The sequence below is a fragment of the Entelurus aequoreus genome, linkage group LG09 (assembly GCF_033978785.1).
Source record: "Entelurus aequoreus isolate RoL-2023_Sb linkage group LG09, RoL_Eaeq_v1.1, whole genome shotgun sequence".
Lineage (NCBI taxonomy): Eukaryota > Metazoa > Chordata > Actinopteri > Syngnathiformes > Syngnathidae > Entelurus > Entelurus aequoreus.
In genome coordinates, this window is record NC_084739.1 from 2788384 (window position 1) to 2802171 (window position 13788).

General features: G+C 36.7%; 1 protein-coding gene across 4 annotated transcripts in view; it reads left to right on the forward strand.

The window, feature by feature from the left end:
* The first annotated feature begins 387 nt into the window (after positions 1 to 387).
* LOC133657061 (uncharacterized) overlaps positions 388 to 13788 on the forward strand; it is a 67768-nt gene continuing 54367 nt past the window's right edge. For all 4 annotated transcript variants that reach the window (XR_009827219.1, XM_062057959.1, XM_062057960.1 and 1 more), the window contains exons 1-5: positions 388 to 501; positions 6196 to 6332; positions 6447 to 6584; positions 10652 to 10772; positions 10850 to 10920. Coding sequence is in view for 3 of the 4 variants with exons in the window: in XM_062057959.1 (XP_061913943.1) it covers positions 401 to 501; positions 6196 to 6332; positions 6447 to 6584; positions 10652 to 10772; positions 10850 to 10920 (568 nt within the window). In the remaining variant the exon portion in view is untranslated. The remainder of the gene's footprint in view (positions 502 to 6195; positions 6333 to 6446; positions 6585 to 10651; positions 10773 to 10849; positions 10921 to 13788) is intronic.

Below are 13788 nucleotides of genomic sequence, written 5' to 3' on the forward strand. Positions count from 1 at the left end.
TTACATTCAGATTTGTTCACTTCGAGGTCAATGAAAGTAAGTTTTTAATCAATAGGAGATCTTTAATTAATTCTGTATATCAGAATGTACCATATAATGTTTGGTGGCGATGTTGTATCTTCTTCATTCAGGCAGTAACAGGCCAAGAGTGTTCGGCCTCTGAGGCAAAACAGAATTAAGTCTCCCTCTAGCGGCCATGTTGAAGAACACCACTTAAACTCTTCATTCCAGATATGATATTTAACGGGAAAACTTTGTGGTTGCAGCGCATATTTTTTTTTACATAGAGTACGGAAAATAAAACGAGCGGGAAAACTAAAACAAAAAAAACCATTTTTCTTCGAATAAAAATACACGAGTCAACGCCAAGTAAAAAGGAAACCACAGTGTATTGGTGCGCATGCGCGAACGCAGCCACCGGTCAAACATGAAGTTCTGTCTTTCATCGCTTTTTGCCACTTTTTCCATGCTTATCTTCCTCATTATCGTCCACCTGTCGCTGTAAGTACATGTTTTAGTAGCCCACAATAATGTAACGAGTTGTGTTTGCCGCTGTACGACCCGGGCGTGTATGTTCCCCTTCAGCTAAGCAAAGTTAGCTCGCTAACTTAAGCCGACTTTTTTTTCTTCGACGCTTGACAAGTTAAGATGTGAAGTAACGAGTCGACGGGGGCACTTTTAGTGGGAATTAACGCAGCCTGGTGACTCTTTTATAACTTCATTTATTTCCTCCTTTGTTTGTCTTTGCTTTGGTAGAAAGCTGGAAAAAAAAATTCGTTTCAGTTTCAGTTTTAGTTTATTTGGAACATGCATACGATACAATCTAGCATAATATTGTGAGAGTCCAGTCCATAGTGGATCTAACATAATAGTGAGAGAGTCCAGTCCATAGTGGATCTAACATAATAGTGTGAGAGTCCAGTCCATAGTGGATCTAACATAATAGTGTGAGAGTCCAGTCCATAGTGGATCTAACATAATAGTGTGAGAGTCCAGTCCATAGTGGATCTAACATAATAGTGTGAGAGTCCAGTCCATAGTGGATCTAACATAATAGTGTGAGAGTCCAGTCCATAGTGGATCTAACATAATAGTGAGAGTCCAGTCCATAGTGGATCTAACATAATAGTGAGAGTCCAGTCCATAGTGGATCTAACATAATAGTGTGAGAGTCCAGTCCATAGTGGATCTAACATAATAGTGAGAGTCCAGTCCATAGTGGATCTAACATAATAGTGTGAGAGTCCAGTCCATAGTGGATCTAACATAATAGTGAGAGAGTCCAGTCCATAGTGGATCTAACATAATAGTGAGAGAGTCCAGTCCATAGTGGATCTAACATAATAGTGTGAGAGTCCAGTCCATAGTGGATCTAACATAATAGTGAGAGTCCAGTCCATAGTGGATCTAACATAATAGTGTGAGAGTCCAGTCCATAGTGGATCTAACATAATAGTGTGAGAGTCCAGTCCATAGTGGATCTAACATAATAGTGAGAGAGTCCAGTCCATAGTGGATCTAACATAATAGTGTGAGAGTCCAGTCCATAGTGGATCTAACATAATAGTGTGAGAGTCCAGTCCATAGTGGATCTAACATAATAGTGAGAGTCCAGTCCATAGTGGATCTAACATAATAGTGAGAGTCCAGTCCATAGTGGATCTAACATAATAGTGTGAGAGTCCAGTCCATAGTGGATCTAACATAATAGTGAGAGTCCAGTCCATAGTGGATCTAACATAATAGTGTGAGAGTCCAGTCCATAGTGGATCTAACATAATAGTGAGAGAGTCCAGTCCATAGTGGATCTAACATAATAGTGAGAGAGTCCAGTCCATAGTGGATCTAACATAATAGTGTGAGAGTCCAGTCCATAGTGGATCTAACATAATAGTGAGAGTCCAGTCCATAGTGGATCTAACATAATAGTGTGAGAGTCCAGTCCATAGTGGATCTAACATAATAGTGTGAGAGTCCAGTCCATAGTGGATCTAACATAATAGTGAGAGAGTCCAGTCCATAGTGGATCTAACATAATAGTGTGAGAGTCCAGTCCATAGTGGATCTAACATAATAGTGAGAGTCCAGTCCATAGTGGATCTAACATAATAGTGAGAGTCCAGTCCATAGTGGATCTAACATAATAGTGTGAGAGTCCAGTCCATAGTGGATCTAACATAATAGTGTGAGAGTCCAGTCCATACTGGAGCTAACAATAGTGTGAGAGTCCAGTCCATAGTGGATCTAACATAATAGTGAGAGTCCAGTCCATAGTGGATCTAACATAATAGTGAGAGTCCAGTCCATAGTGGATGTAACATAATAGTGAGAGTCCAGTCCATAGTGGATCTAACATAATAGTGTGAGAGTCCAGTCCATAGTGGATCTAACATAATAGTGAGAGTCCAGTCCATAGTGGATCTAACATAATAGTGAGAGTCCAGTCCATAGTGGATCTAACATAATAGTGTGAGAGTCCAGTCCATAGTGGATCTAACATAATAGTGAGAGTCCAGTCCATAGTGGATCTAACATAATAGTGAGAGTCCAGTCCATAGTGGATCTAACATAATAGTGTGAGAGTCCAGTCCATAGTGGATCTAACATAATAGTGAGAGTCCAGTCCATAGTGGATCTAACATAATAGTGTGAGAGTCCAGTCCATAGTGGATCTAACATAATAGTGTGAGAGTCCAGTCCATAGTGGATCTAACATAATAGTGTGAGAGTCCAGTCCATAGTGGATCTAACATAATAGTGAGAGTCCAGTCCATAGTGGATCTAACATAATAGTGAGAGTCCAGTCCATAGTGGATCTAACATAATAGTGAGAGTCCAGTCCATAGTGGATCTAACATAATAGTGTGAGAGTCCAGTCCATAGTGGATCTAACATAATAGTGAGAGTCCAGTCCATAGTGGATCTAACATAATATTGTGAGAGTCCAGTCCATAGTGGATCTAACATAATAGTGTGAGAGTCCAGTCCATAGTGGATCTAACATAATAGTGAGAGAGTCCAGTCCATAGTGGATCTAACATAATAGTGAGAGAGTCCAGTCCATAGTGGATCTAACATAATAGTGAGAGAGTCCAGTCCATAGTGGATCTAACATAATAGTGAGAGAGTCCAGTCCATAGTGGATCTATGGACTGGACTGGAAACAGAGGCAGAAGGAAGCGGAGGCGGCTACTTAATATGTTCGTGTGGAAACTCGTTCGGTACACCTCCGAACCGAACCGAAACCCCCGTACCGAAACGGTTCAATACAAATACACCAGGGGTGTCCAAAGTGCGGCCCGGGGGCCATTTGCGGCCCGCAGCTGATTGTTTACCGGCCCGCCACACATTCTGCAAAAATTGCAAAATTGATAATATTGCAAAAATTAAAAAAAACATTAAAAAAAGTGGAATGAGGTGAAATCTAACAAGAAAAAGTTGCAATGTTGACACAAAGCTGCTGTTTTTTTTCTTTTGTCTTTTCTTTTTCTTTTTTTTTGCCATTGATAAAAAAAAAACACACTAAAAATCTATGTTATAATGAATTATTACTTAAAAAATATCACTTTAAAATGTTTTATGTGGAAAAAATATTGCATATATTGTGTGGTTGCCATATAAAAACATCAAAGTTTTATTTGACAAAAGAGCATAAAACAAACAAAATAATAGTTAAAACGTAAAATGGACAGATATATCTGAAGTTGATCTCGTAATTTTAGTGTTAAAAGTTAAAAAAAACCTAATAAAAATGTATCACTTTATGAGTGGGGGACCTTTTGAATCCCAAATATATTTAGTAGGGTTTTATTTAAATTTTCACTGTGATTACTCAAAAATATTAAATAAAATTTAAGTTTTACTATAAAAAACAAAGTTGTCTTTGACAGAAAACCTTTTTTTGTTTTTACTTTATATCAACCTCAAGTTGATATAGAGATTTACTGTAAGCGTTAAATAAAAAAAAATAATAATAATTTGACTTATTTTTAACAGTTTAATGACTGAGACCCTTTATAGTCCCCGGGAGCCCTAAAGGTTAAAGAAGAAAAAAAATCCATATATTTTGTTAAGGTTTGAAAATGAAAAATATCAAAATGGCCCCCGCATGCTTAAATTTTTCCGTGTACGGCCCTCAGTGGAAAAAGTTTGGACACCCCTGAAATACACGTACCGTTACACCCCTAGATAAAACCATTGCACGCATGTAAACGTGTGCAGCTTGAACAGATAAACGCGGTCTAATAAGCCTGAAACAGTTTACATTTATTTTTATGGTCTTAGCCATTTTGATAATATGGCCATCAAATTTTAGCTTAGGGTCCAAAATAACACCCGAATATTTAAATTTGTTTCCCTGCTATATTTTACAATGTCATTAATGGTCTGACTAACCCGACTCGCAGTTCTGTCAGATTTTCATCCGGTCTGTGGAATCACTGTATGCTGGACATTGAATATCCTGGAGTGTTTTTTATTGATTTTATTTTTAGGGACAGCAATGTCCCTTTGGGACAGAGGACCCTATTGAAATTGTAAGGTTTTATTATTATTATTATTATTATTATACCGCCGCCTCTTTGAGCTGTAATTTGACCCCATTAACATGCTTCAAAACTCACCATATTTGACACACACATCAGGACTGGGGAAAATTGCGATCTAATAAAAAAACCAAATCCCAAAACTCAAAATTGCGCTCTAGCGCCCCCTAGGAAAAAACAGACAAAACTGCTTGTAACTTCCTGTAGGAATGTCGTAGAGACATGAAACAAAAACCTCTATGTAGGTCTCACTTAGACCTAGATTTCACACACTGACATCCTTCAGCAAAAATCAACAGGAAGTTGGCAAGTCCCCCTTCAAAACAAAAGTTTTGTAAAAACAGTCACTTTTGCCTCTTTGAGCTATAATTTGACCCTCTTAACATGATTCAAAACTCAAACTGGACACACACATCAGGACTGGCAACAATTGTGATCTAATAAAAAAACAACAACCCCAAAACTCAAAATTGCGCTCTAGCGCCCCCTAGGAAAAAACAGACAAAACTACTTGTAACTTCCGGTAGGAATGTTGTAGAGACATGAAACAAAAACCTCTATGTAGGTCTCACTTAGACCTAGATTTCACACACTGACATCCTTCAGCAAAAATGAACAGGAAGTTGGCAAGTCCCCCTTCAAAACAAAAGTTTTGTAAAAACAGTCACTTTTGCCTCTTTGAGCTATAATTTGACCCTCTTAACATGATTCAAAACTCAAACTGGACACACACATCAGGACTGGCAAAAATTGCGATCTAATAAAAAAACAACAACCCCAAAACTCAAAATTGCGCTCTAGCGCCCCCTAGGAAAAAACAGACAAAACTGCTTGTAACTTCCGGTAGGAATGTCGTAGAGACATGAAACAAAAACCTCTATGTAGGTCTCACTTAGACCTAGATTTCACACACTGACATTTATCAGCAAAAATCAACAGGAAGTTGGCAAGTCCCCCTTCAAAACAAAAGTTTTGTAAAAACAGTCACATTTGCCTCTTTGAGCTATAATTTGACCCTCTTAACATGATTCAAAACTCAAACTGGACACACACATCAGGACTGGCAAAAGTTGCGATCTAATAAAAAAACAACAACCCCAAAACTCAAAATTGCGCTCTAGCGCCCCCTAGGAAGAAAACACAGACAAAACTGCTCCTAGGAAGAAAACACAGACAAAACTGCCTGTAACTTCCAGTAGGAATGTTGTAGAGACATGAAACAAAAACCTCTATGTAGGTCTCACTTAGACCTACATTTCATTCATTGACAACCCCCAGCAAAAATCAACAGGAAGTTTGCAATTCCCCCTTCAAAACAAAAGTTGGGTCAAAACAGTCACCTTTTTTTTTTAAACATTATCTCCTCTGAGCGCGTTTGTCGTGTCGGCTTCAAATTAGCACAGGAGAGAGATTGAACCCTTCTGATTAAAAGTTGATGAAAGAGTTTTAACTCCTGCTCCAGTTTGGATTGTATGTGCCGTCAAAGTCGGTCCCGTCCATCGCTGCTTGCAGCTTGAATTATTACATATTTTATTTATTTTATTTCTGCTTGTTTTTCTTTTATTTGGGTTTTCATCAATGTATGGTTTCTTTTTCTGTGATATGGATCCCCGCCTGGGTCTGAAATAAAATGACTACTTTGCTCCACCAGCGCCCGTACTGACGCAGTCCGGCGGAACCGGCGAGGGGCGGGGCTTGAGGGTGAAAGTTCACCCGTGTTGCGAGAAGCCCAGTGTGCGGATGGCGTGTACCTACATGACAAAACCACCTGTTGCTTGTGTGCTGCTGGTAACCATTTTTCTTTCGCGTGTACACACCGGAGTCAGGCTGGAGCCTATCCCAGCTGACCCCTGACCCAGTCTTTCATAGATATTTCTAGCATTTTGCTCTGTGGTCGTGCAGGTCAGAGTCTGAAGGAGCACTGCACATCCGCCAGTCCCCTTGACAGAAAGTGCGAGGTGTGTGAGCCAAACACGTTCAGGAGCAGCCCAAACCAGCAGGAGACCTGTGCGCGCTGCACGTCCTGCTCACATCCCGACGGTACGCACTTTTATTCTCCACATTACCGCATTTTTCGGAGGAAAACACTTCATTTCAAGAGATTTTATCGGAAAAAAACCCCCAAAATGAGTCCGTAAATCAGTGCAGTGAAGTCCTGCAGTCTTACTTTTACACCTCAAGCCAGTCTTACTTTTACACCTCAAGCCAGGACTGTGAGTGAGCTGAGCTGCAGTTTATATTTCTAGAAGGTCAAAAGCTCATAGTGATGTTACTAGTAGTTGACTGAGAGGTGTTTATTATCATTTGGGGAGAGTCCGCGGCTTGATGCTTACCTGCTAAACACCTACATGCTCATCACGACGAGCACTGACTACATGCGCTCTGAATACGCACTGCTGATTGGCTATTACCGCTCTGAATACGCACTGCTGATTGGCTGTTACCGCTCTGAATACGCACTGCTGATTGGCTGTTACCGCTCTGAATACGCACTGCTGATTGGCTGTTACCGCTCTGAATACGCACTGCTGATTGGCTGTTACCGCTCTGAATACGCACTGCTGATTGGCTGTTACCGCTCTGAATACGCACTGCTGATTGGCTGTTACCGCTTTGTGTGTAACCAATCAGATGGTTGTGTGGGTGGGACAATGCTGGGTGCTGCGGAGTGCTGACAGAGACAAAGGCAGTAGAAGCGGAGCAGCTTAGATAGATAGATAGATAGATAGTACTTTGCTTGTTAAGACTTTAGCTTTGGCGGCTACTTAATATGTTCGTGTGGAAACTCGTTCGGTACACCTCTGAACCGAACCCAAACCCCCGTACCGAAACGGTTCAATACAAATACACGTACCGTTACACCCCTAGTATCAGTCAATATTTATAATGTGTGTATAACAGTCAATGTTTATAATGTGTGTATAACAGTCAATATTTATTATGTGTGTATACCAGTCAGTTTTTATGTGTCTATACCAGTCAATATTTCTTGTGTGTATACCAGTCAATATTTATTTGTACCAGTACATTTTTATAATGCGTGTATAACAGTCAATATCTATAATGTGTGTATACCAGTCAATGTTTATAATGTGTGTATACCAGTCAATATTTATTTGTATCAGTCAATATTTATAATGTGTGTATAACAGTCAATATCTATAATGTGTGTATACCAGTCAATATTTATTTGTATCAGTCAATATTTATAATGTGTGTATAACAGTCAATATCTATAATGTGTGTATACCAGTCAATATTTATTTGTATCAGTCGATATTTATAATGTGTGTATAACAGTCAATATCTATAATGTGTGTATACCAGTCAATATTTATTTGTATCAGTCAATATTTATAATGTGTGTATAACAGTCAATATCTATAATGGGTGTATACCAGTCAATGTTTATAATGTGTGTATACCAGTCAATATTTATTTGTATCAGTCAATATTTATAATGTGTGTATAACAGTCAATATCTATAATGTGTGTATACCAGTCAATATTTATTTGTATCAGTCAATATTTATAATGTGTGTATAACAGTCAATATCTATAATGTGTGTATACCAGTCAATATTTATTTGTATCAGTCGATATTTATAATGTGTGTATAACAGTCAATATCTATAATGTGTGTATACCAGTCAATATTTATTTGTATCAGTCAATATTTATAATGTGTGTATAACAGTCAATATCTATAATGGGTGTATACCAGTCAATGTTTATAATGTGTGTATACCAGTCAATATTTATTTGTATCAGTCAATATTTATAATGTGTGTATAACAGTCAATATTTATAATGGGTGTATACCAGTCTATTTATTATGTGTGTATACCAGTCAATTTTTATTATGTGTCTATACCAGTCAATATTTATTTTGTGTCCATACAAGTCAATATTTCTTGTGTGTGTATACCAGTCAATATTTCTTGTGTGTATACCAGTCAATATGTATGTGTACCAGTCAATATTTATAATGTGTGTATAACAGTCAATATCTATAATGTGGGTATACCAGTCAATATTTATTATGTGTATACCAGTCAATATTTATGTGTATCAGTCAATATTTATAATGTGTGTATAACAGTCAATATTTATTATGTGTGTATACCAGTCAATTTTCATTATGTGTCTATACCAGTCAATATTTATGACGTGTCTATACCAGTCAATATTGATTTTGTGTCTATACAAGTCAATATTTCTTATGTGTATACCAGTCAATATTTATTGTGTGTATACCAGTCAATATTTATAATGTGTGTATAACAGTCAATATCTATAATGTGTGTATAACAGTCAATATCTATTGTGTGTATACCAGTCTATTTATTATGTGTGTATACCAGTCAATTTTTATTATGTGTCTATACAAGTCAATATTTCTTGTGTGTGTGTATACCAGTCAATATTTCTTGTGTGTATACCAGTCAATATTTATAATGTGTGTATAACAGTCAATATCTATAATGTGGGCATACCAGTCAATATTTATTATGTGTGTATACCAGTCAATATTTATTTGTATCAGTCAATATTTATAATGTGTGTATAACAGTCAATATCTATAATGTGTGTATACCAGTCAATATTTATTTGTATCAGTCGATATTTATAATGTGTGTATAACAGTCAATATCTATAATGTGTGTATACCACTCAATATTTATTTGTATCAGTCAATATTTATAATGTGTGTATAACAGTCAATATCTATAATGTGTGTATACCAGTCAATGTTTATAATGTGTGTATACCAGTCAATATTTATTTGTATCAGTCAATATTTATAATGTGTGTATAACAGTCAATATTTATAATGGGTGTATACCAGTCTATTTATTATGTGTGTATACCAGTCAATTTTTATTATGTGTCTATACCAGTCAATATTTATTTTGTGTCTATACAAGTCAATATTTCTTGTGTGTGTATACCAGTCAATATTTCTTGTGTGTATACCAGTCAATATGTATGTGTACCAGTCAATATTTATAATGTGTGTATAACAGTCAATATCTATAATGTGGGTGTACCAGTCAATATTTATTATGTGTATACCAGTCAATATTTATGTGTATCAGTCAATATTTATAATGTGTGTATAACAGTCAATATTTATTATGTGTGTATACCAGTCAATTTTCATTATGTGTCTATACCAGTCAATATTTATGACGTGTCTATACCAGTCAATATTGATTTTGTGTCTATACAAGTCAATATTTCTTATGTGTATACCAGTCAATATTTATTGTGTGTATACCAGTCAATATTTATAATGTGTGTATAACAGTCAATATCTATAATGTGTGTATAACAGTCAATATCTATAATGTGTGTATACCAGTCTATTTATTATGTGTGTATACCAGTCAATTTTTATTATGTGTCTATACAAGTCAATATTTCTTGTGTGTGTGTATACCAGTCAATATTTCTTGTGTGTATACCAGTCAATATTTATAATGTGTGTATAACAGTCAATATCTATAATGTGGGCATACCAGTCAATATTTATTATGTGTGTATACCAGTCAATATTTATGTGTATCATTCAATATTTATAATGTGTGTATAACAGTCAATATCTATAATGTGTGTATACCAGTCAATTTTTATTATGTGTGTATACCAGTCAATATTTATTATGTGTGTATACCACTCAATATTTAGTATGTATGTATCCATCCATCCATTTTCTACCGCTTGTCCCTTCAATATTTATTATGTGTGTATACCAGTCGATATGAGTTGGACTATTAACATCTATCCATTTTTTAAAATATTACCATTTTAATAACTGCACTTCGGTAACCCGTGGACTGCTCATTTCTTAGAGAATAATATTAGCGTGTTGATCGCGAGCTGGCGTCGCTAATCGCTGCCGCCAATTGCTAGTGTATTAGTTAGCGCCGCTAATTGCTGCCGCCAATTGCTAGTGTATCAGTTAGCGCCGCTAATCATTAATCCCCTTCATTGAATGCAAAGGATTTTTTGGCAACAAACTGACAAAAATCTCAGAGTATTTTTTTCCATATTCCATCAGTATGAGATGTAACGGTATTGGGGTTGTGTTTCTCCCTGTGTAGCCTACCTGGAGGTGGACACCGCCTGCACCCGAGCCAGCGACACCAAGTGCCGGTGTAAAGCGCGTCACTATTGCACCAGTCTCAGCGATCAAGGCTGTAAACTCTGCCACCCTTGCAGAGAGTAAGTTTTGCTCCTCATCATTAAATTGTATCCATATTTTTCATGTATTTATCATTTTCGTCATGTTTTGGGTGCAGGTGCGGTGCGAAAAGCGTCAAAGTGGCCTGCGCGGCCGCCCACGACACCGTTTGTAATGACATATCGGAAGGTAATTGTCAGGTTCAAACACTGATGACATCTATTAAGCAAGACAAGAAGCAAAGTATCAAACAGAGACAGAATTCAATTTGGCTCAATTGAGGAGAAACGTGTCGACCCGTAACCTCTCACAGTGTCACCCACGCTCTGGCGAAAGATTGTACGCCACCTCTTTTTATTTGGATATTCCCTGTTTACATAACAACAGCTGTTTCTAAAGGAATGGGGGGTATGTAAACAAGCATTGTTTTTGGTCACATTAACACAAAAGAAAAAGATGCCTCGGGTTTGGGCTGGTCCGGGATCGAGCTTGGGCAAATCTTGGATCACAATAGATCAGGGGTCACCAACGCGGTGCCCGCGGGCACCAGGTAGCCCGTAAGGACCAGATGAGTAGCCCGCTGGCCTGTTCTAAAAATAGCTCAAATAGCAGCACTTACCAGTGAGCTGCCTCTATTTTTTAAATTGTATTTATTTACTAGCAAGCTGGTCTCGCTTTGCTCGACATTTTTAATTCTAAGAGAGACAAAACTCAAACAGAATTTGAAAATCCAAGGAAATATTTTAAAGACTTGGTCTTCACTTGTTTAAATAAATTCATTAATTTTTTTACTTTGCTTCTTATAACTTTCAGAAAGACAATTTTAGAGAAAAAATACAACCTTAAAAATGATTTTAGGATTTTTAAACACTTTTACCTTTTTAATTCCTTCCTCTTCTTTCCTGACAATTTAAATCAATGTTCAAGTACATTTATTTTTTCTATTGTAAAGAATAATAAATTAATTTTAATTTAATTCTTCATTTTAGCTTCTGTTTTTTCGACAAAGAATATTTGTGGAATATTTCTTCAAACTTATTATTATTAAAATTCAAAAAAAATATTCTGGCAAATCTAGAAAATCTGTAGAATCAAATTTAAATCTTATTTCAAAGTCTTTTGAATTTCTGGAAAATCTAGAAGAAATAATGATTTGTCTTTGTTAGAAATATAGCTTGGTCCAATTTGTTATATATTTTAACAAAGTGCAGATTGGATTTTAACCTATTTAAAACATGTCATCAAAATTCTAAAATTAATCATAATCAGGAAAAATTACTAATGATGTTCCATAAATTCTTTTTTTTAATTTTTTCAAAAAGATTCGAATTAGCTAGTTTTTCTCTTCATTTTTTCGGTTGAATTTTGAATTTTAAAGAGTCGAAATTGAAGATAAACTATGTTTCAAAATTTAATTGTCATTTTTTTCGTGTTTTCTCCTCTTTTAAACCGTTCAATTAAGTGTAAATATCATTAATTATTAATAATAACATAGAGTTAAAGGTAAATTGAGCAAATTGGCTATTTCTGGCAATTTATCTAAGTGTGTATCAAACTGGTAGCCCTTCGCATTAATCACTACCCAAGAAGTAGCTCTTGCTTTCAAAAAGGTTGCTGACCCCTGCAATAGATAAACCCCTCCCGTCTCCTCCCATCGTACACAATGGAATTTTCCAAGCCTTTCACTTGGTGGAACAAAGACAACCTCTTGTCTGTTCATTGGGAACTTAGAGAACGGAAAGTTTTTTGATAATTTACATACCATTTTTCTGACAGTAATGTTTGATGCTTTGTGATCTGATCAAGTTCTATGATGAATTTGCCTTTCTGTCATACACTACATTGCCAAAAGTATTTGGCCACCCATCCAAATGATGAGACTCAGGTGTCCTAATCACTCGGCCCGGCCACAGGTGTATAAAGTCAAGCACTTAGGCATGGAGACTGTTTCTACGAACAATTGTGAAAGAATGGGCCACTCTTCGGAGCTCAGTGATTTCAAGCGTGGAACAAATCCAGTCGCAAAATTCCCTCGCTGCTAAATATTCCAAAGTCGGCATTATTATAAGAAAAGTGAAGAGTTTGGGAACAACAGCAACTCAGCCACCAAGTGGTAGGCCAGGTAAACTGACAGAGAGGTCAGCATAGTGCAAAGACTTTCTGCACAGTCAGTTGCTACAGAGCTCATGGGACCTTCCAATTAGCCCACATACAGTACGCAGAGAGCTTCACGGAATGGGTTTCCATGGCCGAGCAGCTGCATCTAAGCCATACGTCACCAAGTCCAATGCAAAGCGCGGGATGCGGTGGTGTAAAGTGTGCCGCCACTGGACTCGAGAGCAGTGGAGACGCCTTCTCTGGACTGATGAATCACGCTTTTCCATCTGGCAACCTGATGGACCAGTCTGGGTTTGGAGGTTGCCAGGAGAACGCTACATTTCCGACTGCATTTTGCGGAGTGTGAAATTTGGTGGAGGAGGAATTATGGTGTGGGGTTGTTTTTTCAGGAGTTGGGCTTGGCCACTTAGTTCCAGTGAAAGGAACTTTGAATGCTCCAGGATACCAAAACATTTTTGGACAATTCCATGCTCCCAACTAGAGATGTCCGATAATATCGGCTGATAAATGCTTTAAAATTAAATATCGGAAATTTTAGTTTTTTTTATTATCGGTATGGTTTTTTAATTTTTTTTTAATAGTTTTTATTTTTTAATTTTTTAATTAATTCAACATAAAAAACAGAAGATACACTCACAATTAGTACACCAACCCAAAAAACCTCCCTCCCCCATTCACACAAAAGGGTTGTTTCTTTCTGTTATTAATATTCTGCTTCCTACATTATATATCAATATATATCAATACAGTCTGCAAGGGATACAGTCCGTAAGCACACATGCTGGTCCACTAATAGTACCAACCTTTAACAGTTAATTTTACTCATTTTCATTAATTACTAGTTTCTATGTAACTGTTTTTATATTGTTTTACTTTCTTTTTTATTCAAGAAAATATTTTTGAATTTATTTATCTTATTTTATTTTATAATTTTTTTTA